This window comes from Phaenicophaeus curvirostris, chromosome 6 (genome assembly GCF_032191515.1).
Source record: "Phaenicophaeus curvirostris isolate KB17595 chromosome 6, BPBGC_Pcur_1.0, whole genome shotgun sequence".
NCBI classification, from domain to species: Eukaryota; Metazoa; Chordata; class Aves; order Cuculiformes; family Cuculidae; genus Phaenicophaeus; species Phaenicophaeus curvirostris.
In genome coordinates this window covers 19,851,513-19,878,806 of record NC_091397.1, presented here as the reverse complement: position 1 = coordinate 19,878,806, position 27,294 = coordinate 19,851,513, and the positions used below count along the sequence as shown (strand labels likewise).

General features: G+C 35.4%; 1 protein-coding gene across 1 annotated transcript in view; it reads right to left on the bottom strand.

The window, feature by feature from the left end:
* The window catches only part of DNAJC1 (DnaJ heat shock protein family (Hsp40) member C1), a 106,193-nt gene that overhangs the window by 55,327 nt on the left and 23,572 nt on the right, over positions 1-27,294 (bottom strand). Inside the window, exons 2-6 of the mRNA XM_069859482.1 lie at positions 12,053-12,154; positions 11,235-11,281; positions 4,705-4,870; positions 3,717-3,814; positions 2,570-2,663 (exon numbers count right to left, since the gene is read on the bottom strand). Coding sequence (XP_069715583.1) covers positions 2,570-2,663; positions 3,717-3,814; positions 4,705-4,870; positions 11,235-11,281; positions 12,053-12,154 — 507 coding nt within the window. The remainder of the gene's footprint in view (positions 1-2,569; positions 2,664-3,716; positions 3,815-4,704; positions 4,871-11,234; positions 11,282-12,052; positions 12,155-27,294) is intronic.

Here is a 27,294-nt window from a genome sequence, read left to right as displayed (position 1 = left end):
ATAGGCCATCACAAGGGCATGCAAACAAAGCATTCTTCTTCAGTAAAGGCCCACCTTAATTATTTTAAGTGCCTCCTTCTGAAATCTGACATTTTGAAGGAGGAGGGGAAGTAGGAGAAAGACACTCAATTGGATAAATGAGAGACAGGCACGGGCAGGAGCTCAGCAACCTGAATCCTCAGAGCTGTTGTAAGCAGAATATTCACAGTAACTAATGGTGGGAGAGGTAGATGCTAAGTAAAAAGAATCAATATAAGAACTGGTAAAAAAGTTTAAATTGATCTCCTTGCATGTTTTGTTTTTTGTTGGTGATAGTTTGGTGGTTTCTTTGTTTGTTTTAAAAATAAAGTTTCCTCTGAGGAAGAACTTGTGTACACAGGCAAGTGGTTTTGTTTCCTTAATTTGAGGAAGCAGTACAGCTGTTTCACTGATGGGGCTTTGAAAAGCTCAGTGGCAGAAGCAACATTTAACTAAAAGAAAGTACCGCTAACTCTTACCCTTTTCTGCCCCAAACATTTAAACGTGGATGCATTTTTAGAAGTTAATCTACAACTGCAAGAGTTGCAGACCAATAATAGCTAAGTTTGAAAATAACTTGTTGGCTCTTAAATAACTGAAGAAACAAGAACTTGCTAAAACCTTAAGAAGAGCCCAGAGGCCTCTCTGTCTAGTTGACTACAACATACAAGGTATCTCTTGTGCTGTCATTTCAGAAAACATCTTCAAAATGAGGACACTACTCTTCTTACGCTCTTCAGAGCATTGTTAATGTTAAGCATTGTTAATTAATAAACTACAGTAATTAATTCCAGGTACCTGAAGTCCTGAATATTCTTAATGTTGAAGATTACTTATATTTTACTGTACTTTAACTTACATAATCAGTGGGTCACCTTAAACAACAACAAAACAAACCGTGAAGTTAAGCAGTAGTGTAATTTACACACAGGGCGTTTTACTCTAGAGACCCATTTCTTTGCTTCCTCCTTGCTGCAAAGCCTTCCAGCTCTGAATTCCTCAACATCTCACTTCCTCTGCCACCAAATCCCTTCTTCCTTGTTTCTAATTTTCTGTGAGTTACTGGGTACCTTTTTTACCACTACTGTTAATTTACTGGATTTAAAGTCCACAGCAAGAGATAGTGGTTAGGTGTCTTATCTATCACTTTTGTTGTATTCATCTCTTCTGTCCATAGTGGCAGATATAGGAGCTGCTTTTTGAACGAAAAATTTGAAACCTGGTATACAGACTTCTCTAACAGCCTGTCTTAAAATCATGAAAACAAGAAAATGACAATTTAGAAAGATTATAATAAGTCCTACTTTAAAATTCTTCATGAACCTCACTACATTCTATATATTTTTAATATTGTGCAACTAAAGCAAGAGGGAAAGTACTATAATTATGAAGAAAGTTTAAAAAATGCAGCAAGAGTAACTGCTGAGCTTAATTCTTACCTATCTGACTCACCTCAAGGAATGAACATCAAAGACTAATTTGGACACAACAGTTTATTTAATTAAGTACTATCATTTTTGCTTTAAAAACTTGCAAAAACCAGGGTTTCTTGAATAAAATAGCCACACAGTCTGATGAAACTTTTAAAAGATATAATAACTTTTGCATCTCTGTAGGTAGGGTAAAGGCTATAAAAATGGATGCTGAAAGACTGGATTTATTGCATTTGTAACTTTTAAAAGCCTTTTGCTAACAGATTAGGAATTATGAATTATATGCTTTTTCAGCTTGAATAGACAGAAATTGAACATTGATGCCATTTATACTATTTCTACTTCAGAACTAATACTCAATATTCTGTAATCCAAAGTAAAATCCACCTTGCACACCCTGATCCACATTCATTAGCAGTGACAACGGTATTAAAAACAAATGGATGTACTAAAACGCAATGAAAAGAAAGAGCATGTGATATCAAAATAGTTATTCAGATAACTGATATGATAATTCTTACACTGGATGAATATCAGCTAAATTTTAGTTTATATTATTAGATTAAAAGCCACAAATGTGGGCAAGTCTGCAACACTTATGTTTATAAATTACAACCATACCTTCATTACTTTACTTTTGTGATTTAGGTATCAATTTATTTCATTGTCCAGTGACTCAAAAGAACCCAAAAAGCTCACTCGATGAGAAAAAGCAATTTCGCTGTTCTCCCAAATTCAAAGACATTAATATTTCTTAGGAAAACATCACATTTGCCTATTTGAGATAAAAATACTTCTGTTTTAAGAGATCACTTAGAAGACATCATTATCCTGATTAGACGTGTGTATATATACATATATATCACCCTTCTCCCACCATTTATTCTTGCAATTTTGCCTCGCAAAATTGCTGAATTCCCTAGCATGTTAAGATCAATATTAATTTAAAATATATTCCTATTTTGAGAAACTTACGGTATTAAGTATGCCTGCAAAGATATACATATATATATATATGCTTGAGTCAGAAAATTCATAAGAACAAGTGCTACATATCTGATTATGCATAACAACACCAAGAAAAATAAAGTAACATAACTTAAAATCATTAATATTACCTGGAACAGCTGAGGTAAAGCTTTCACAGTGAGACAGAACCATATTCCCAGCTTGCATGGGAGTAAGTCATGCCATTGTGGTTTGTCCAGTACTCTGCATCAAATAAAATTGTAAGTTTTTCATTACTGCCACACAATCTCAAAGTCAGAAATTGCCCATTATCCTTTAAGATAGATTAGCACTTGTTAACTACTATAAAAACATGTAACTACATAATATTAAAGATACTTTTTGAACATTTAGTTCAAAATATGTAATGGCTAACTTCTAATCATCGCTGTATTTTAATCTCTTAAAAGGGCTTGTCTTCAAGAAAGTAAATTTGTATGCCATGTAACCACTTCAGTGTAAAAAGAAACCCCAAAACTGAAATAAACTTCAAGCCTCAATCAAGCATTCACAACTGCTGACAACCAGATATGAAGACTGTAGCATAAACAAAACACTACATAAAAATTAATGTCATTTGCAGTTCACTGGAGCATTACTCACTGATGTCACCAGGAAAGACGACAAGCAGAATGGTCTCTGATCTCCATCCTGCATTGATCCAGTTCATGGCCCTGCTGTGTGAACTATTTAAACCCTTTATTTCTTTCTATGAATCAATAGAAGAAATGGTGGTATCTTTTGGAGTGTCCTGCAAGTCACTATTTCCCTATGTGTTTCTTAACAAACATTGGTGTTAGAAGCCTTTAAGTTAAAAACAAGCATGTTGGTAATCAGATAAAAAGCATTATATCAGCATTAAAACTCCCTGCTTGGTGTGGTAATAAACTAAAGCTTAAATAAATTGGAATTTGTTATTTGTAATCAAAGGCAAAAATATTCAAAGATGGAAAAAGTTGTAAAATCTTCAAAAAACCCTTACAGAAAACAGTACCCTTCTATAAGCTAAGTGCCACTTATTCAGACTTAATCTTTCAATTATTGTTGAACTACTGAATAAACACGACACATTTATTTACAAATCAAAACTTGAAGACACATCTACACTGGCACACTTCACATCAGCAACAGCTGTTACTATAAATACAGTTATTTTTCTCATAAAATATTTCAAAGACACAAGGAGAAAAATGATAGCGCTAACTAGCAGCTGATAAAATGTTTTAAAAAGCAGAAAACAAGAAAGTTTCTTCCCACCTTTCATTTTTGTCTAGAGCAGCAAGTTTGGCTTCATCTGCACTTCTACCGCCTGTTTTTTTCTTCTTCTCCCTCTTTTTTCTGCTAAGCAGTTCATCCTTGACACAGAAAGAACTACGGTTACAGGTTATCATTAACATGTAAACCACAAATGTTACTGGGACTCTTCTGTGAAGGGTAAACAGTAGAGTAGCATTTATGCAAATGTACCTAGGGGTCCTACATGATTAAGTAAAATGATCTATCTTAACAATAACTGTTGCCATGGTATCCAGTCTTTAAACACACATGAAGTCCAGTTCTGTCACTCATGTGTATCTCCATAGCAATCAAAGTTTTCTAAGAGGAGAAAGCATTCAACTTGCCTCCTTTCTCATTCATCAACTTCAATAATACAGTGGAAAATAAAAAAAAAGTAAATAGATGCTAATGTATGAATATTTCTCAAGTTATGCTTAGGTTTTTTTTTCTAGTCTACTAAGTTAAATAGATTTTTATATAACAAAAAAAATAAAATAATCAAAAAGTGACGTGTTTTATACTACTTACCAAGGCCTATCCTGTTAACAAAAGCCCAAACCAAAAGTGTTTCGCTAAAACAAAGGCAATGCAACTATGACTTTTAAATGAATAAAACGTGATTATTTTTGAACAACATTTAGGAAAACCACAGATGCAATTACAGTAGCATATGATTCTGCATCAACAGATTATAGAAGAGTTTTTATACCTCTTCTTCCAGTTAAAAACAAGAACCACCTCTTGGTGTTTATTACCAATTCTAGAAAAAATGAAGTAGGTTTTAGATTACTATTTTTGATACATTGAGTATCTCTATAATTACCACAATTTTAAATATTATCCTCTTAAAATATGAAAAATCCAAATTCAAAACAGGGGAACTGGCAGAGATCCTATAATATGCAAACTTCTGCAGGAAATCCAATACCAATAATTGAAGCAAGTTTGATTTATTACCAATACTTACCAGCTGTTTTTCCAGGTAGATTGACCAAACCACAGCATAATGACCCACTGTGAGTATAATGAACAAGAGTAATGCCAGCTCAGCATTGCTCATTTTTCTCACCCGCCTGTAGTAGAATACAGGCTGTCGCCAATCTGGTAGTCCATTGATCAGAATATCATCATACCTACAGTAGCAAATATAACAGGCTTTCATGGAGAGCTAAAAATTAAATAAGCCAAACCATCCTATTATAAAACAAACAAATGACAATCCACAGACTGCATGAATAATACACACAAAAATAATTTAGTATTTTTTTTTCTTTTTTAATAGACCAATGCCTTGTTTTGTCAGCTGCGAGGTCTGCATCTAGAAACAAACAGAATCCTCAACCAAACACTGGGGAAATGTTATCTTGTCTTTTGCAATTAAAACAAAAAGAAAAAAACAAAAGGAAAAGTGCTTTGATTATTCCTGCAACACCATCCCCACCCCAGTCCAACCTCTTCTGAAATAACTGACCTCTAGAAACGTAGCAGTGTTCTGCCTGCCGGGTAACCCCACGGCAGGTCTCCATGATATAAGTAAGTGACAAACCTCAAACTACTAAATAAGTAGCAAAGAACAAAAGTCTCAAGCACTACAACCCTTTTTTTTTTTTCTTTTACAAATTAAAAGCACAAGAGCTGGGGGAGGGGAGAGGGTTTTTTTCTTTTGTTTTGTCCTTTGGTAGCACAATATCTGTTATGTAAAAATGCTGCCAGACTTAACACACATGCTGTGTCAGATATGAATTCAAGTTAAAGGCTTGAGTTTGATGTTAGAAAACAAAGTTCACCTCAGCTAGATGATTTTGATTTTCTATTTGAAAAGCTGTCTTCAAAATCAATCTACTTTAAAACTGTTTAATTTTACTAGCACTACTGACTGTACAGGAACGATTTTATGACGATTAGTCAGTTTTTATTCACACAAATGTCTCGAAATTTCTTAGTATGTCCGAGGTATTTTATTTACAGTATGTTATCATCAATTTAAAACTAAACAAACTACAGGCATGCAAACCAGATTTTTCTATTTGTTAACCTTTCAGAGTAAAGTTTCAAACAAGGACCTCCACAGTAAACTCAAAAACCTGTATGTTCAAGATGCACAACCTGTTAATCTTAAATTGAACACTACTCATTACATATTCTAATCACACCATTTCCAGAATTAAATCTGCACTGAAAGGCCTAATTTGGTGCAACACATTGACCAAAATATTTTAATTAAAAATATTCTGAGTTAGTCGCAGGCCTAATTACAGGAATAGAAATAGGGCCTATATTGTCATGCAGGTCAGTAGAACTCAGTAGTAGGTTTTTCTCAAGTAAATTGACCGATCCAGGAATAATAGCGCAGCTGCTAAACTGCCAGTCTTGACATGTAAATCAATTTAAATGCAACAACTGCACTAGCTACTTTGATAGTTATTAAATTGATACCTTGGAGATGTACTAAAAAAAAATTTCCACAACGAAATTCATTTTTTCAAGCAGAAAAAGAGGCAACGGTTTTAAATTTAAAAACATAGTTTATTTCAGTGCATCTAGAGGAGCTGACTTCTGATAAAACATTTGTTCAAATTGGCACCATTGTTTCTATGCAAAAGATTCTGCAGTGTTCTGAATGCCACCAGAAGTAAAAATCCGTATTACAAAATTCTGCCTTCCACTGCAACTGTGAGAATATGAAGATTAATATCCTTTATTGCAAAATTTGAAGTAATAACTTTTTTCCTTTCCCAGTCAGAACGAATTAATTACTGATGCCTTAATGCAAACTCTGTTCAGAAAAATTACCCGTTATTTCAAAACTAGACCTTCTACTTAGCTTTTTGTTTAAGAATTAAGTAGAAGCTTTAGCATTTTAACAATAATAAAGCATTTGCTAAACATTTTATTGATAGAATACAAGAAAATATTTTAGAAACAAAACCATTTTTTAACACAAATTAGGTTGATATGGTTTCACAAAAGATGCTCTTCCTCTGAAAGCTTCAGAGAAATATATGGAGGATCAAGAAAGATTTTTTTTTAATACTGCTGTAGATTTATTAAACGTTTGCCTTTCTTTACACTAAGGATTGTTAATTGACATACTAAAAATGCAGCTACTACTTAAATAAGGTCCATATATGCTAATAGTAAAAATACAGTAATATTTAAAACAAGATTGCAAACCAACATTTGGGAACCACATTCTACCATAAATTATCTGTTAAAAAATAAAGACGGCAGAGTCTCTTGCATTAAACGCTTTAAACAGCACTCTGTATTTACTAGGGTATGTCCGTTGTTCTGAACAACAGCCTCCAAGGATTAAGTCTCAGAATCAATGCTCTATTGATTTTACTATCAATGAGCATTATGGCTCACACGACTGGCCATTTTAAGGGAAGATAGCTTCTATTATAACCCACTTTTTAGAATATATACTGTTAAAAGATAGATCACTGCTTTCAATAGTAATTAAGCTCTGTATTTGAAAAATAAAGATATCAATGATTTTTAGGTTTTCAGCTGGAAAATGATCCTACTGAAACTCAGAAGCTTCCCATAATTTTTAAACCTCAATTCCAAATCTAGGATGTAGTTTAATTAAAAGCAAGTTTTACATTAAAGAAATTCTTTGTAGAAACCTACATTAGCTATGAAAGATAGTTAATCCACGGGCATTAAGAACTACATTCAAAATTTAATTACAAAGCATTTTTCTTTGGCAACCTATATTAATTGTTAGTGTACCTAAGAACAACAACAACAACAAAAATCAATCTGAAAAGGAAAAATACATCTGCAATATTTTTCCTCAGACACAGGTACACAGATTGCAACAAATCTTTGGCATATGAATATGCCTACCATTTGTCCCTGAAATGTAGCAGTCAGCAAGCTAAAAAGCACCATCACAGAAACAGAAAGACAAAAAAAATAACCCCCATTTATAACTTCAATTGAATCTGTATTTTCGAAGATCAGGATTCTATACAAGACTTGATAGTCTTGTACCAACAAGGAACCAACTGCAAGATTTCATTCTTCTGTAAAGTTTAATTAAATAGTTTCTAGAGTTCTTTATAGAATCAATTACACCATAAGAAAAAAATCCATTAACCATAGTAGCTAATTATAGTATCATCTATTCTAATATAATTATAATTTACTTTTCCCTTTAAGAGAGCCACTGCATTTCATATTTCAAATAATTTCAGGGATCTGAAATAGTTTATATACTATAACCCTGAATTACTGAGATCTATCCTGAACTACGGGAAGAGTGCACTGGCATTTTTCATTTTGAGGCGTTTTTCCTCAAGCTGTCAAAGACATCCAGTGCAACATCAGACAGAACAGTTTATACCTATGAATACAGACAACTATAATGAGAGCTAAGATAAACACCTTTCTTAAGCTAAACAAGTATATCTTGATTCCTTTGCAAATGCATCCCGTAATCAAGCCCGCATTGTTACAGAGGAGAGGCCTGGTAGGTAAAATAAGCTCTTTAAAATGGTAACAAACAATGAAATTAAAAATCTAAGATTATTGCCTAATTACAATTAATATAAGTGCATAAAACTATCTACTTTTTCATCAATTAAAAATAATCAAAGGCTAATAAAAATCTACCATCCTCATGATGATCTACCAGTAAGTGCCCTAAAGTAGCATGTATGTCAGGAAATGCATCTCTCTACATATCTCAAAGATAAACTCTTCTGTAGTATTTCACACACTCTGCAGTATATATAACAAACATGAAATATTATGTTCTGCTGCATGTATGTTTAATTTAATGTTAAACACTGCTACTTTAAACAATAATGTATAATGTTAGACTATTAGAATGCTTTGATTATGTATCAGTCAAGCATGCAAGAGAAAAGTACTGACATGGTAATATTATATTCTATACTACTCATATTACTAGTATACTTCACAAGCAACTATATAACTTTCTCAAAATAACAAATCACGTTTTAATTATAAAGCCAGTCAAGGAACTATAATATTTTAAGAAAGGCCTCTGTCATCAGATGAAGTAAAAAATCATTGATAAATATGAATATACAAAGGTTTTAGAAAAACAATTACATACAGTCAGCCAACAGATCTGCTTTTTTAAAATGCTGTTTTTGTACATGCACACAACAATTAACACCTCTGACATTCACCGAGACATGGAGGAAGGATGTAATTAGACCCGGTTTTATTGTTTCAAAATAAGTTAATTGCTCATTCATACAGCGCAGGACCTTATTCCTGTCTTTACTCTCTGTATGCACACCAGGACCAATGCTGGATTATATCACTTGAGATGAACAGTAAGAGGCAGGTATGGCTGATTTCACTGTACAGAGACAGAAGCCTGCAGCTCACTCTTTTCCACGTGCCTCAAATCATGCAGAAGTCCAGTTGTGAAGGGATTACCAGCTAAACTGCCAGAATGCCTCACCAACTAATTTGTAAGAAATGGAACTCATTTCAATCTCATCCCATCAGATTTGAGTTACTTTAGAAATAAAACCTACCACACTGCCAAGGGAAAAAAAAAATCTGGCAGAAAGCCTTGTTACAGTAGACTCAAATAAGTACCTCTGGAATCAGGATACAACTGAGGCGACAAGCCCTGAAACACAACGGGTCCAGCACAGTTTCTCCCTGGTGCATGAGCATGACTGTAAACTTTGATCCTCTTCCACCAGGTCCATCACCTCACACAATGTCTAGTGAAATATCAACATCTAAAGTAGGAAGATCCAAAAAGGCAACCACTCCTCCCTTTCCTTTGCCATACAGTTACAAGAAACCTGTGAGTTAGCTTAAAATAGAAACTGCATTACAAGGGGAGCAGCTCCTAGGAAAGGTACTTCAGGCTTTTTTTTAAAGACACATGACAGCTTTTTGTTTACATGTTTACAAGCTCAACTCAGATTTTATCATTAGGCTGTGTAATAAATTTGATCAATAAAGATTTCCCCAAGAAATTAGACCATATAGCTCTGCTACTCTACACGTTATTTCTAAACTCTGCAGATTATTTCCTGAAAATTCGCTGAAGATAAACACTATTTAATCCACTACACTTATATTTCATCAATTATGGAAGCAATATCAACCACATATCAACCACTGTGCAAGAAAAATACAATACTGCCTACGTATAAAATTATTGACAATGAAATCAATCTAAGCTATAACAATCTACTGCTGCTTTAACATCTCATTTGTTAAAACTGTGCTACACCAGTTAACAATATTCTCACAAAAATGTTGAGTATGTTACTCGCATTCCTAATATAAACAAGGCTTGAAATCATAATTTTTACAAGCTACTGCATCACAGTTCCATGCAAAAAAGCTGCTATTGAGAAGTTCCGTGTTGGAACTAAGTTCTAGAGAGGTAATATCACAAAGTGCATGTAAACAATATTATAAACATAGGGGTGGAAAAATTTGGGGGATAACTTACTTTTCAAGTGGTCTGAAACCACTTAACTAACAGATTTTTATTAAACTTTCCTTGAGTATAACTTCACAATGAAATTCTGTTAAAAGCTAAAGCAAAAATGAATACAATTTCCAAAAGTGCCCCTCTTTGAAGCACATTTTCATGACACTTTAAGAGAGGATTATCAAAAAGTAGATAATCTGTACTATAAAACCTGGACTCCTGCCAAGACATCTACAGAGCCAAAAACCCTTCAAAAAAAGTCTCATAAAGCCCCGTTTAAAGACTGGTAAGCCAAAGATGATTTACTAAAACTCCAATCCAAAAGCAAAACTCTTTCAGTGCCATGGGTTTCCTGATAATCACCAGTTTAAGGTGTTATCTGCTTAAAGAAAAAAAAAAAACAACCAAAAAACCCAAAAAAACCACCAAAAAATTTTTCCAGAAAGCAGATCAGCCCCAGGTTTTTGGTTCTTAATCCTAACCCCATCGGATACTGCTGAGCCTGCTCCTGAAGCAGCGAGGATCATTTGTTTTTAAAAATTATGCTATGTATATTGAAGTTTATAGTATTATAGATAATACATCTGAAATAAAAAACAATGAATTAAGGAACAGAAAGCAATGTTGAAGAAGACATACACTGGAAATAATCCCTAAATATCCTGCAACAAACCTTTATTGATATAGTGAGATATGACTGACAGTTGAATCAGTGGCCTATGTTTTCAACCACAGCTTTAATAAAACAAGCGATGATAATGGACGCAACTTGAAGTGATATAATTGCTAAGTGCTGAAAAATCGCTCTAAGTAACAGCTAGCTTTTGCAGTTCTTTCAAATACTAGTTTTAAAGAATAGCCAATATATCACAGAAAAATACACACTGGCTTCCCCTTTAAGCCACATATAATCTTTAATTAAAGTTGAATAGGAATTACAAACAAATTATGCAAAAAAATCATCTGAAGAGCTGTAATTAAGTCTAATAAGACTTTAACATAGCACTAGGATGAATGCTTTATTTAAGAATCTGTGCAAAAGAACTCACCTCTGCCTCCTTTCCTCATCCTTTAAAACCTCATAGATGGCCACCAACTAAAACAAAGCCATACAAACATACAAAATGGTTTACTTTAGGATTGAGCTTATAAAGTTTGAGTAGTGTCATATTTTACGTGTGCCAACTAATGACCTTTGCTAGTTTTCACTTTTCTCTACAACAGTAAGAAGCAAACTCTCTATGCAAGAGAAAGTGACAGAATCATATACAAAGTGTCATCATATACACAAACAAGCAACTCCTACCAAAGATTTCCCCCATCTCTTAAACTGAGTCTTCTCTCAGTTTCACTTTAAAAAAAAGTTATCATTTGTTTGATCCTAAAGTTCTTACTGAAATTAAGTAGCCTGTATTTAGTCATCAGAAGTATATTTTTAAAGATTGAGCTAATTACAGCCTCGTGGTTTCACTGTGTAAAGACTCACAGGGGAAAAATTAAAAAAATAAAATGAATTATTTTCACTAAATTACATCTACATATGACTCGCACTGAGAACTGATGAAAAATTTTCCTTACTGTTTTTGAAAAGACTTTGAAACAGTAACGTGCAAGACATTTTCCTCCCAAGAGTATAAATCTTACCTTCAAATTATTTTTAGTATACAGGTAAATACTAAACCTGAGTCACCCAACAAGTTAATTCCGAAAAAAATGTTCTTGTTTTCAATTTAGCTACATCAGAAGAATGTAAATCAATGTTCAACCTTGTCATTTCAAAGGTGTACCATTCCTCCTACTAAAACGATACCATAAAAAATCTGATCCTGTTTTCCTTAAAACTTTTACCACCACACATTGTACTTACTTGCCTAAACTGTGTTTCTGCGTTTTCATCTTTATTCTTGTCTGGGTGTAAAGTTAATGAAAGCTTTCGATATGCTTTCCGAATGTCTGCAGATGATGCATCCTGAAAAAAGAAAACAAACTGTCAGAAAGTAATTTCCAGAAGTTTATTAAGATGTGAAGACAGTCAAGTACAGGAACTAAGGCAACGTAATCTGAAAAGTCTAACAGCCAAACCATGCAACCGGCCCAGCCTAAATGACAGAACAGTCATTCAGTCAAATTCATCTTTCATTTTAACTTCCTTCATCACCATACATCCATTACAATGATATTTGCCAAAACTTCCAAACACTTTCTTGCTTAAAAACTAACCCAGGCACCTTCTGCACCATTTAAAAGTTCAAATGAAACCTGAAAATTATTGCATCTGCGTATCTTCAAGACAGACATAATTTCAGCAAATTATCATGCTCAATTTCCCAAATTCAAGACTTGCTATAAACTCTTCCCTTATTAATATTTACACGTAATTCACCACTAATAGGACTTCCATTCAACTTCAGTTTCACCATGTCCAAAGTATTGTATTCTCCTAAAGTGGCTTCAAATTGCAGACTTAAAGCTATACTGTAGCACTGACATCAATCTATACCTGAAAGATTACACAAATGGCACATGTTTTGGAAGAAAAAATAAAACTTAGGACCTAAAATGCATCAGTGATGTACCAATTTAGCTGCACAATGCACAAATTTCTGAATGAATGACTGCTATTTAGTACATGCTATAAAGAAATTCAGAAATAGAAGACTGAGAATTGTATTACATAGTGTATAGGCGTTACACTCACCCGAAGATCCATAAAGCATCACATTTACATTCTATTAGTAACATGTCCAAAGCAACATCTGAGAAATCAGTCTGACAATTTTTATTTATTTTATATACACTGTTCCCCAGTATATTCTGTCTCAAAATTACAGTGTCAATAGGGATTAAAAAAACGCCAAAATCCAGATCTGAATTAGCTGTGAGAGGAACACAGCTGAAATAAGATAATAATTAATGCAATACTGTAATTAGTCTGTCAGGCTTTTTATTACAAATTATTATTTTCATTTTAAAATTTTCAGTTTTATAACATGAGGCTATAAAAATGCAGTATACAAATTTGGGCCAGGAGTGAATATGAAAGACTGATGGAGAGAAAGAGGAAAAGGATAAAGCGGGGAAAAATGCAGAATTTGAGAAAATTCAGCTTTGAGATTATGTTTTAAAGAAGCTGGTATTATCCCCTACTGCAAGACCAAGGTTTCCATAGTCTCGTTTGTCAAAGGAAGATGCTTTTATTAGTCACAGGAAAGATTTCTCCAGAAAGAAACCCACATACGCATTTTTACATTTTTACCTTTTCCAACAGCTACGTCAAATGCATTTGCGCACTAAAGCGGAATCCCTCTGGTTAAGTACCAGCTTGCTTCCAGCCTGATTTCTGCCAGGGAGTTGTTTCATATTGCCATTGTTTTACAGGTTTATTTTTAACTGTTGGTTAAGGGGAAGGAAGAGACAGTGACTAAATATTCTAAGCACAAATAAACACTAAATTCTTGAGATGTAGACTTAATATGAAATATATGTGAAAAATCAAAGTAAATAAATATTTCAAAAATTTGGATCTGACATCATTATAACCTCAAGAAATGAGTACTTCCAGATTGCGTACTTGGAATACACCACAGCTTATTCCTTCTCTACCACAAACTCAGACGTGCTTGATATTGGTTTTGGGACGCTCCTGATGAACAGCTAAACCCCAATAAAAGCATATTGAAGAGTTGCCCCCCAGGATTCTTCCAATTATTTCAAACAACAAACAAGCAAAAAAAAAAAGTTACAGTGTTTTCAGTTGTATTCAAACAATTTAAACATTAGCTTTATTTGGGGGCAGTGTGATGATCTGAGTAAAAGATCAGGACAAAAGGTAGTTTATCTGTCTCACGCTTAAGCAAAGCAAGAGATGCCAAGTCAACTCTCAAAGAATATAGTTGCTTAAGTATTTATGCTGCTTCACCTTGAGAAGTTGAAGAAAAAATTTATAAACTTACAAACCCAGATTGTTCATCTTAGTTAACAAAAATAATTTAGAGGTTGTTTTGCTTCCCCTCATGTACCAACACAGTCGGCCACTTCATAAACAATGCAGGCTTGTCTTCAAAACAAAATATCATATTTCTACACTACTATAGCAAGTAAAAACCAAGAAATAGTTTACTAGCCACGGTTTTAGCTAAACATAAATGTGATCTTTATAAACTTTTCAGGTGCCCCAAAAAGGTTGAAAAGGGGGAGATAATACAATAAGTAATTAATATGGGATGTTGCTGTAAATAATTTAATTACAATTGGTCCATATAAATTTCTAAAGCAATGCTAAGTCGTCCAGTGAATCAATTCTTCATGATACTGTCATACACAACACAGGAAAATGCTGTATGTTCCAAACATTCTGCTACTTAATGCTACCTACAGGTAATGTTAGGCATCTTCAGGCAAGGTTACAGATCCTCTAGGGGCTGCCCTGAACAAAAGCAGTTGGTTTTTGAGAAAAGCCTCTCACCACTACAGAACTTCGCAGCAGTGTATGACCCTAAATAAACTCCAAGGAACAATTATTTTCCATCCAATGAAGAAACATCTCCCACGCTGAAGTCAGCTGTTCTGAAAGGCTTTCATTTATAGCCAACTGACTCTGTTGGCCACCTTCAGTAGCATTTCTGTAAAGGCTGAGCAACAAAACACTGAGTTAAGAGGGTGTTTTCTAGAGACTAAGATATTATTTTACATATTAGAGCTGAAGTCCAAAGATTAGAGAGAGAAAGCCATGACCACACTAAGGTGTTGTTTGCTTTAAAGAAAAAAGCTCAGAAGACAAGTAGGATGGCTTCATTTACAATTCGGAAATCTTGATCTCAGTTACATCTAAGGCAGGAAAACCAAAATCTGTATAGGCATATCGGTTAATAACAGGAGGAGGTGGTTATGTTACAGACAGTGCATTTGGTTATTTCTCCAGCACTGTGCTTTGGGTTGGCAAGTTTTACCACCAATTAAGGCAAATGAGCCTGTCATGCTGTCTCCCTCATGTGGATACAAACATCAAAAGCATCACCCTATTTCTCGATAGCCGTCTTTCCAAAGGAAAATTGTATCATCATGCCTACAAGGCTGAACATCTCTTCACACACCTATTTCCAGTTAACAGATCTTACAAGTTGGGAACAACACAGCGCACATTGCCAAGTGCAGCATCTAAGTCTGCTTTCATGTGAGTCGTTGCTGTTCCAGAGAAGAAAAGGCAATACTTCATACCATACATTTTGAGAAACAAAGCATAATATAAGCACTTATGTTAAAAGATAATGCAAAATGAATGCTCTAAGCTAAAATAAAAACTGCTCAGCTGCATAGCTGGAAAAGAAATGTACATAGTAGACAAGTCAATGGAGGAAGAAGTGTTTTGTGCTAGAATTAGTTCTCAGAAATACCAAACCGCAAGTTTATATTTAGGTAAGCCACAGCTTCAGTGCTTACGCATGCAAATATGTAAGTATGCACGTGGATTTTTTTTAATTACTAACACTTTATTGAACAAGCAGTGTGTCCATGTGTCTAGTTACATGACCTCTAGATAGAAGTTAAAAGTTCAAACACATTTGTTAAGGTACAGTGTTAAATTTTTAATTTTTGTCTAATAGGTGATACACATCAGATTCCCAGGGTGAGGGAGAAGAGGAAACGTTCTTCTCACTACCTATCTTGTTTACTTTTGGCAGTTTGTTCATTTCAGACAACGAAAAAGACAGTACTAAATTTAATTTTACTCGGCATCATTTTCGTATTCTCCAGTATTACCAAGAAAAATCCTATCATTAGACTACAAATACATAAGGAGAAACAAAGCAAATATTTTTTCACATTGCTTTAAAAAATAAGCAATCTAAATAGGCATTTGCCTTTCATTTTTTTAAAATTAATTCTTGCTGAAAATGCATAAAGGTTCAAATCTGATCTCCTCCTCTGTCTATACTAATTTAGACTCCCACCTACAGAATTCACTTCCATCTTCACAATAAATAGAAAAACTGGTATAGCACAGTACATTACTCCATTGTCTTCTATTCCTAATATAACTGTGATTACTAATGAAGCTAAAAAAGAAAGCCTTATTGTGGTCCCAAGACAATTCTTGGTGAACACATAACATATCAGATATTGCCATAGGCAAACAGTGATTAGGTCAAGGGGAAAAAATAATCAATGTCTACATAGTTTTCACTTACCAACATATACAATTCAAAACGTAAATTGTTCCCTTGAGTGCAATGCAGTTGTACAACAAGACTTCGTTACTTACAATTTAGCAACTGCTTCTAATGCAGTAAATGTGCTCAATTCATCTTGGGTTTTAAATATGCCTGCCAATGTGTTCAAATAGGTGGCATTATCTTTATTAGCACTGGGAAGGTACATGGTCCAGAGGACCAAGTATGCATACAGAAGCCGCGTTTCTGTTCTCTTGTAGTTTGTCCAATCACTTTGAGTGAAGACAATGACATTAATATATCTGTTTCATTGCAGTGCTGCTGAATAACTCGGTAGAATTTTCCACAGTGTGTCACTGAAGCTATACGGCAACCAAAAGGGACAACTGCATAAAGCACCAGCTGACTATATTTCAAGAGTGGACATTGCACCTGTAAATAACCTCAGCGCAGGCCTTTGTGAAGCCTTTTCCAGCCTTCCAAAATTATAAGTCAAACTTGCATAACTCTTGAGTTTGGTTGTTGGGGTTTTTTTGCTTTTATTTAAGAACAATTCAAATATATGTGCTTCCTTTAGGAAGGTATGCCATTCAGAATTCTTTTTTAGAAGAAGGGGTGTAAGTGCTACTTTCCTTTTGGTAACCATCAGGTATACAAGTTGAAGCAAAATGGTACAGAAAAAGAAACAAAAAGTTTTGTAAATTCACAGTCACATATTTTTCTTCTGTAACTTGAAACTGCAGAATGCATAGGCTGTCCCACAAAAATTCACAAAATTAAATATCCACAGTCCTGATTCCTTGAGCAATATCAAGGAACACAGTGTGACACTTAGGTGTCTCATTCTTACATGGGGACAGAACAGCAACCACTGTTGCTCTACCACCCTTCTCTAAGTAATCCTTGGATGGAAACCATATAGGTGTGACTTTCCTTCCAACCCAGTCCTTAACGCCACTTTGGTTCAGCATAGGCCGACATGTAACTCTTTAACCTGCTTGAAGGCCATTCTGACTCTAGAAGCTTACTCAATAACTCAATGGCTTGCATTCACTCTAGACTTTGTACCTTTTTTTTCTTTAAAAAAAAAAGCCAAAACAAATCAACATTAAAAAAGTAAATGAGACTCTGTTAGAACCAAACAAAAACACTCCCACCAACATCTGCACACTGCTGCTATGGACAAAAACTGCTCAGTAAGGCCAGGAGGAAAAGCAACAGCTACATAAAGCAGATGTTCCTGTATCTAACATGGTCGCTCCGCTAACAGCAGCAACAGCACAAGACTAGGAAATAAATGAATCTTCACCCATATCAAACTATCAAATATCACTGCAGTCTGGTCTTAATTTAAGCTCCCAAAACCAGATTAGTTACAAGTATACCCGAGTTTGCCAAGTTTGCACTTGGAAAAACATCTATGAGGGAAATAAGAGTCTTGTAGCAAATTCCAGAGGTGGGATGGACCTTCTGGCAATCCTGAAGAATATAACTCTAGGAAAGAAAAGCATGTGTCTCCCAAAAGACCAAGCATTATCTGTGAACTTTTATAGTTAACAGATGCCAGCTGAATTTCGGCTTAAATTTCTTGCTGCATAACCTTGGTTCAATTCACCCTTTATTTTTACAGAATTTCTTTCTAAAACACTCATCTTTTTGAAGGATGTAAAATGACTTAAACTCAAATTTGCTGCTTCTCTACAGATGAATGCTCCAAGCATACCCAGGCAGGAGGAGAGATACACTCTGCTGCAAACTGAGACATGTGTCTCACAACATTCCGTTGATTTAAACCGAATAACAGCACAGCAGGGAAATACGTAAAAACTAAAAATGATGCTAAAAAGGTGTTTTAATGCTTTTTTATGTTGCTAAGTTTTAAAGCAATTCATGAAATGAAAATGAATACAAACCAGCACAATGTATTCCTGTGAGCTTCTGATAACTGGCACAATCCCTTCACTGGCATGTTTGTTTCCAGGGGAGTGTGTCAAATGAAAGAAGACACTGTTTTCAGCCTAGCAAGCCAAATGAATGAAAATTCTGCTGCCTCATGCTTGAGAAACAAAAAAAAGTGTTCTCCTCAGCACATGTGCACAATTATACAGGCTTAGGTTTTCTTGCTCAATTTGAATAACAGTATTTATATGTATTTTTTTCTTCTGTTGAAACTATTTTAGCCTTTTATCTTTTTTACTTAGATTTTTAGAAATTGATTATTTGTGATTATTTAGGAAAAATGAGATTGCCGAAGAGAACACCTCACGTATAACCACACGTTATGATTTAACATAAGCTATGTTGCTGACATGCAGCGAACACTCACCAACTCTCAACATTTTCAGAATTACTCTTCAAATTCAGAATGGCAAAAAGCAAACAGCAACTGAGGATATTATTCAAGCCAGCACTGACTAATTAAAAGCCCTGCCTACTGTTATAGTTTATTACCATTTATTTTTTCATTATGGTAGTTCAAAAGGAAGGAATTAGTAGATTTCCTTGATTTATTTCACGCTTTCCCAGGAATACTATTACATATATAATTTTATTCCATTTTTTTACATTACATTTATAGCTTACATATTTTTATAACGTGTTATATATTGTTTATAATGTATTTGTATCTATTTATATGTATACCTGAGCGTATTCCGTTACTGGCTAAAGAAAATTGTTTCTGGGGAGTTCTCTTGAAAATCTGCCCATTGCATCAGAGATTCCCAGTCTAAGCTCAAAGATAAAAAAATTACCTACAAAATTCCCAATTCTGCAACATGTTCACAGGAACGAAATTGCTACAAAGGAAGACCACTGCTTTTACAGTCCAGGATGTCAGGGAAAGCAAAAAGTGAAGCCTCCTGCATTTTTTGCTTGTTGCCTTTGTCCCTAGATAGCACAGCCCCCTGGTTTACAAGAGAGGTGACACTATACCCAAGGATAGCTAAATGCAGTCCACACTCACCACTGTGGAGCACCAGTATAAGGTGCCAAAGACTTTGGGGTGTTGGATCTGACAAGTTCTAACCCTTCCTAAAATGTAATGCCCAAAATATGCTGCTATTTGACTGTTTATACACTTCTCTTGCTACATTGCAGCTTTAGTTTGTTTCCAACTTCTTTACAGAGGGTAAGGAATTAAAGGAAATCAAGAGAACCAGCAAGGCTACCTCCGTACCAGGCCTTTAACTCCTTCTTCTCTTGCTTATCCTGTTCTTATTACACCCATCCAACAGAACTGACATTACTGACCCATATACTCCTACATACCCAGGCAATCTTTTCAAGTAACTGCTTCCCAGACCTCAATTTAAGTGTACTTTTTTCAAGGGATATTACTAATGACTACAGACTAAGTTCTTCAAGAAAACCAAAGATCAAAATAAATTAAAAAAGTAACCACCCAAAACCCGCTTGGGGGACTAATTACTGAATTCCCAGGTCACCTGAACTGCTGCTGTCGCTTCATGACTACATCTCCAGTTAGTTGTAAGCTCTAAAACTTTTCATATTTTTGAAAGTTGTTTATTACCTTCCTTTCTGATGTCCAAATAATGAGGAAAGGGTGTATGAGAGACAGGGTATAGGATGTATGGATGAAACGAAAATATTACAAAGCCATACAAGAAGCCAATAGAGAACAATTATCTCAAGCAGGGTTTTCAAAAATCTACCCATTATCTTATGCATCAACAGAACATTTACATGGTGAATAATCCCCACAGACATCAACTTTCAGAATAAACATTAACTATTTATTAACAGCTTCCTCAGCTCTATCAGCAGTGAAGGACACCTATTTATATATTCACACACCCACACACATCCATCATATTTTCATACACACATACAGATGCTAATATAAAAACACATATAAACAAGCATACCACCCTAGCAGTCTTCAATGCTTATAAAAGGCTCTAATTTATATTTGTAATTGTTGTTCAACTGTACAAAGTATGTTAAGAACACAGTTAAATAAAAGCTGTTACATAAGCTTGGAATTAATAGATTGCAATCATTTTCATATATTGACTTAAGTAATGTTTTTAATGCATAGCATTTTTCAAGCAAATGACAAAAACATAAGTACTATGAAGCTTCTCTTGCAGGTGTAAAACAAACTGGAAAAAATAAATCATACCTTGAATAAAGGGTCTAACTGTCAAAAATGAAAAGGTGTTATCAAACAGGATTTTATGAGTTCTGTCCCAGGTCCACTCATCCTCAATATTTTAATCAGCAAGCAGAACTACAGAACAACTATTAAACTGGTAGTTAAAACTAACCTGCAAAGATGCTGTCAAAGATAATTAGAATTTTAAGAGATCTGGACAAACTGGAGAATTGCTCTAAAAATTATGACGTTATTTCCTAAGTGAAAGAATAATTGTCTACATCTGGACAGTATTCATCAGCTACATAAACACAGGAGAGAAAAAAGCAGGCATAAATGATCAGTGAATCACAAGCTGAGCATGAGTCGTTGGTGTGATGGTGCCTTCCTCTGCCACACAGCCCACGGTGACAAACAATGTACAGCAACGAGCAAGCATGCCGGTTCCTGCAGCAGATTGCTGCATCCAGTTCAAACAAGGTGGTTAAAGAAAGCTACAAGCCTGCTTGTAAGAAAAGCAAAAAAATCTAAATAACTAGAGGTCTAGGAGAAAAAAAAATAGCGACTTGTTCAGAGAAACTGAAAGAACAAGAGTGACTTGAGCCTAAAGAAAATGCACCTAACACAAGAAAATAACATATTCAAATACATAAAAGGAAGCTGTAAAGGAAAATGGAGTAATTGCTTTGCCTGATCTATCGGGGCTAAGCAGTAATGGTCAGGTAACAGCACAGGAAGAGTCAAGTTAGGTACCAGGAAACTTCGTAGAAGCATCGCTAGTGTATCACTGGGACAGACTGCTGAAGTCTCCTTTACAAACAGGTCTTGCATATATAGACTGATATATAATCAGGCATGACTTAGATTTAACCGGTTCTGTCACAGTAGGGTATATTATGTCAGTAACAGTCCTATCTTTTAGAATTTAAATACCCTTTGACGATCAATTTAATAACTATTCTGAAAATATTCCAACTAGTTTTACTGTAGCTGTTGATGCAGTTTAAAAGATCCCGTCTGAAAGATAGTATTCCTCTCACACTGAAGATGACAAATGCTCATGCCAGAAAAGAAAGTGTCAATGAGATTTTCATAAAACCCCAAAAAAGGCTTTGAAAGGAGTGGCAAGTATGAAGAGGTGGGAGGAAACACTTTTTTCCTATGAATTTCAGGTTCCGTGGGGCCTTGCTTCAAGACTTGGACCACTAGGTATTAGGATTATTTTTCCTGTTACACAGCAGTTACTCTGAACTACTAAGAAAGTCATCCTGTAGTGGATGATCACTAATAAGTCAACCACATAATTTGCATTTAGAATACTTTATCCATCTGTTATCAGCTTTATTCCTGAAAGATAATACCGAACAGATACAATCAGTCAGGTTCCTTGAGAATGTCAGATGAAAATAGGGAGTAAACTGAACAAGAAAAGCAAGCAGAAATTCCTACAAGTATCACTGAAACTTTTTAAAAATTAAAGTATTCCTTTAAAAATGTTCTATATTTGGGGTTTTACAAATACATACTTAATTCCTCCAACAAGAACACCTAAAAGAGGATACGATAGAGACACTATAGTAAACCATACCCAGGCACAGAAGTCATAATTTCTTCTTTTATGAGAGAAAGCAGGAGCACCTCTCAAAATCATATATATAGTTACTATGTGTTTACAACATCGTTATATATTTACTTACTATGTATTTCCTTCTACCTTCCCTTTCCTATTGTTAACTTAGCTTCTGTACCATAATATAACATTTCTGAAGACTCATTTTGTAGAATTAGGGTTATTTTTCTTAGCTTAAAATTAGCCCTGTCCATTGAACTTGAGCTTTAAGATCTAAGCGTACTTGAGCCTGCAGTCTTTTGTGTGTTTGTCCTTCCAGAGCCTGATAGAAGATATGACGCATTTACGGAAACCAGTAAGTTTTTTTAACTCGCTGCTACAAAATGTACATTGTTCAGTTTGGATAAATCCTTAATATCTTTCTCCAGCAAATTACCATTTTCAAATGATAGGCATAAAAAAGAAGATCCCATGTGTGAGGTGGTTATTTTTCTCGAACAAAATCATATTAAGGGAATGTTACTCTCCACCTCCCTCAAGGACAAATTGTTCCACCATTTAATTTTGGCATAAAGAACAGAAAATCTTGAGTTCTTAAAAAAATAAATTTAAGTAATTAGGGATTTTTTTTTTTTAACCTTCACACCCAAACAGTCGGAAGTGGCAAAATGCTGCATATTTTTAACCAGAGATGCTTCATTACAGGCTATGTGAAGGTAACTTTGAGATTCTATTGGATACTAATACCTCTGAAAACTCTGAAATACATTTACCAGCCTGTTTTAATTTATTCAAAATTTACTTCTATGCAGGTTTTTTTTCAAATGTAGTGCTTTAATTAGATAGGTTTATAAAGCATTTACAAATGCTTTTACCAGAAGCATTTATCAAGTTCCTTCCTTCTTTATTTAGAATACTTTCTACTGAACTAGTTCAGATGTAGCCTTACCGTCATGTAGGAGAGTCACACAATGATCCCTTTATACTCATTAACTACCATTTTAATGAGCTATTACTACCTCGGGACTCAGAAGACCTCAGGGAGGTTGTAACATGCCACTACCTATATAGTAATTCACTGCTGAGTTAGTACATAGCCTCCTTGAAAGGATATATGAATGTCCTCCATCACTCTCTGTAGTACAGATGCCAGTGTCAGCAAAATTTCTGCATATAAGACACATCCCAGCCTAAAATTTAAAAATATCTCAGTTAAACTCAAATAAGCTTACGGGACTACCTATTACTATGTTCCACCACTTTGTTTAGTTATGACACTCCTAACAAAGTGAGCTGAAGGCATGAGCACTGCCTGACCACCTCAACTCACAGTTTGATGACATAAAACAGGGCAAATCTGGTAAAGGGCCAGGGCAGAACGCAGGGGCCACTAACATCGTAAAAGACTATTTGCAAAACCTGCCAGACTCAGTATGAACCACAAATTCACCACTGAACATTCAAAGATACCTGGATAAAGAAATCAAGTTCAGTATTAGGAACCATGAATTAAAATTCACATAGAAAATTAATTCATAAGCAACTGAAAGCTAAAAAAGATTAAATTTAAAATACCATGCCTATATTAAAAAAAACCCACCCCACATATATGCAATTATTTGTGATGCAACTAACTTGAAGACAGTTCTTCCCATTCATTTGTAATTTTGTATGGAAAACTGGTATTACGGTCACTAAAAATGCTAATCTGACATTATTTCTAGTAAGAATGAGCCAAATAATGCTTAAGGAAGATAAGTAGCTCTCAAGATTTATGGCAGCTGTGGCCAGATATTGTTACGCGCAGTGGCGCACTGTTCCCTGAATTACCCTCTATGTTTTCCAAATCAAAACATTTGAACTGAACCACTGAGGCCCAAGCAAGAGGCAGAAAGATCACTTCCTTGTTTTTCACAAAACTATTCCCTGTAATCAGTTACTGCTCTTCTCTTCCAATATTACCTTGGAGGCATCATCTGCAGAGGGGAAGAAGGGGAATAATTCATACTGATCCATAAGCTGTCTCCCTCTTGGCCTGCAAGAGCCAGAAGAAGAGCAGAAGACAGACTCTATGCAAAGTGGAAGACCCTCAGAACAGGGCATCCCCCTACAGAAGCAGCCCAGGGAACAGCTCAGAGACGCAGCACCTGCCAAGGTTCTGCTCTCACAGCAGCAACCCCAGCATGGTTGCAGCTGAACCAGAAGCTCTGTAAACCCAGAGAAGTTCAGGAGAGACAGAGGGCAGATCACACAGGAAGGAAAAGCTGACAAGCTGAGTGTGAAGTAAACACTTCCCCCAATCTACTTCAAGCATTCTTCAGTAAGGTGAGTGCAATGTCCAACAACCTCCCTCATCATTACAAATGGTGGTGGGTATCGAAGACATGTATGTGCCTGCTTCTCTCCTTAAACAGACATAAAAATAATTCAGCAAAACACGCTCTTTTTGCTGGGAAGCTAAATAGCCTATCACCACCATCACAGGCCGTGAGGGGCAAAATCATAGCTCTTGCCCAGTATTCCCTCTGAAGCTGCAAATGAACCACATGGTAAATGCTCCCTGCCCCTGAGAGAAAAATCAGTAAAGGGCAAATGTAAGGTTCATTTTTCAGCCACTGATATTAAAAGGCAGCAGTAGTATGGATCATATTTACCTTCCACCATCTCTCATCCACCAGCAGAAGGCTATTCTCAAGTCACAACAGCAGAGTCAGAACTGGACAGCTGAAAAGATGAGATCTCTTGCTTTCTCCTTTTCCATTTTCCCACCATCACAAGCAGAGGTAACAGATAAGAGGAATTTTCATCTGGCACCTGTACTTTAAGGACAGATGCTCAACAGTCAACTGCAAGAACTACAAAGTTGCGTGAACAGAGCTGGTAGCAAGACAAACACGGCAAAAGAAGAAAAGACGAAAATAAAAGGGGAAAGTATGCCTTTTCCTATGCCTCTGAAAAAGAAGAATCAGCAGCTGAGTGAGCAGCAATAAAAACTTGGCACAGGTTGCATGCCATTAAGTATCCTACCAGAAATCTGTTTCAGCCAACTGACTGCAGAAGGTAGTGGCTATTACCTATTCATTTACTCGCATCTCAACATGGGATTACAGGATTATCTGCATCAGACATAATAGTGAAAGTCAGAAGATAAAACCCATGGTTCTACTGCCTCAAGCAGAAACACTGACCAATGTAGAGTATTTAAAATTCAAAAACTACTGGAAAAGTTTTGTGATCACAGGACTTAAAAGAAGCAAAGGTAAAGCCTTACATGGGTTCTCTCCCCACCCCAGTTTTCAATTTATAAAGCCAAGACTAACAGAAATATCAACAGACAACCAATAATGTATTTATTCTGTAACTTCTGACACAGGTGGAGAGGAAAGGACTGAAACTGCAAATCCACAAGCTACTACATGTAAAAACCCCTTCTGCTACTGACAGTCCTACAAGCATCAATAACAGGCCAAAGCCACGTTTCCCTCCCTCATAACCACAGCCAAGGAATCAAATCCAAGAAATGAAAAAGGATTCCAACTGCTGCAATTTCTTCCTCTCATAACTTGCCCTTTTTTTTTGAAGGAAAAAAAACCCAAACACAAAACAGTCATGGCAGAAACATTGCAAACTATTTCTGAAAAAATCTGTCACAATAAGTACCATTGGCCAAAATAAAAGAAACATGCACTGCAGGGTGAAGAAACTGAGGAAGCAGGAAAAATGAAACTGAAACTATTATGTTTCCTCATCTAGCTCCCTTTTTCCAACTAGTCCCACACGAACCCTGAGCCAACTTGAGGCAGATGCCAGCAGTGGGAGCTGTATACCTCGTGGCAGTGTCGACAAAGAGCACACCGTTGGCAAACAAACCAAAAAGAATATTTTTCATCAAATTCTATTTTTGTACTCTGAATCAAGAGAACTTGCTACTTTTTTTAAAGTAGCAAGAGAAGCTATTGTTTAAAAAATGAAATTGTTAAAAGATAAGAATATAGTTTAACTAAATCCAAAGTACAAACTTAAAAATTAAGCTATAAAGATAATACATGCTAGAGGCAATAATGAGTATTCTGAACAGGTAAAGGAGATTTGGGAAGAACTTGGTGACTCCTGAAAAGGAACTACAATCTGTCATTGCTACTCCTGCCCCTCTGTCTTTATGTGACATACAGAAGATGACTGCTTACCCAGTGAGCAGCTATGCAGTATTTTTCTCCACGCATTTGTTCATGTGTGGCCTCATCTGCTCTTAGCTGCATGCTGTTCAAACACATTTGGAAGCCGTGGTTATTTGTTTTGAAGCCCATCACAATGGCACCAGAGTTCATCAATAATATTATTTCGGCATCGTAATATCTTAAGAGACAAGCATGCATTACTTTCCATTTTATACAGATTGCAGAATCAAGCACAGATTAAGGTAAAACCTTCAGTAATCTCAGGTATTAATTTTATCTCAGATATGATTTTTTCCAAGTGCTTAGTAACAAACAACATTCCATACATTCAGGGCACAGACTTTAATCGACTTCAGCTGCAGCTGCAAACCCTCAGCATTTCTGCATATAAGCCCCTAGTATCTCAAATTATGCAACCAGAATTGCAGAGCACTCAAATCAATTAGTCACCACTTGGGAAAAGTTTCATTTAAACGACTTGCCTAGCATCACATAGGAATTCTGTGGCAGAGACATGAACAGAATCCAATCCTCAAGGGCACTTCTCGTCTGACTAGCTTACCCATGAAACCATTTTTTTTTCCCCTGCAATCTTCTCCCTCTCTCTCTCTACATACCCTCAACATCTACAGGTTAAACAGTTTTTACAGACAACAGTCTCTTTCAATACATGAGCCCGAAGCTGCACTGGGGCCAGATCTCTCCCTGAGCCTGAATAAGTAAAGACCCTGTAGAATATAATGTAGTGAATTAAAAATCATCACAATGAACAAGCACAAAGAAACCAAATTAAGATTTGAGACATTCTGAAAACTGACATTCCCTAATTTTACAGTATGCAGTTCTGGAACTTTGTTACTAGTCTTTAAAAGTGGTATTAAGGTACACGGCTGTTGTACAAAAAGACAGAAAAACATGTAGATTGAAAAAGGAAAAAAATATTTGCATAAGCAATGCCAACCTGCTTCATAATACTAACTCACAAGCAGTGGTTCCCCCACTTCAAATAAAACCTAGCTCTCTGAAGAATCACTTTGATACTAACAATCCCCACAAAATTGCAGAACCATCCAG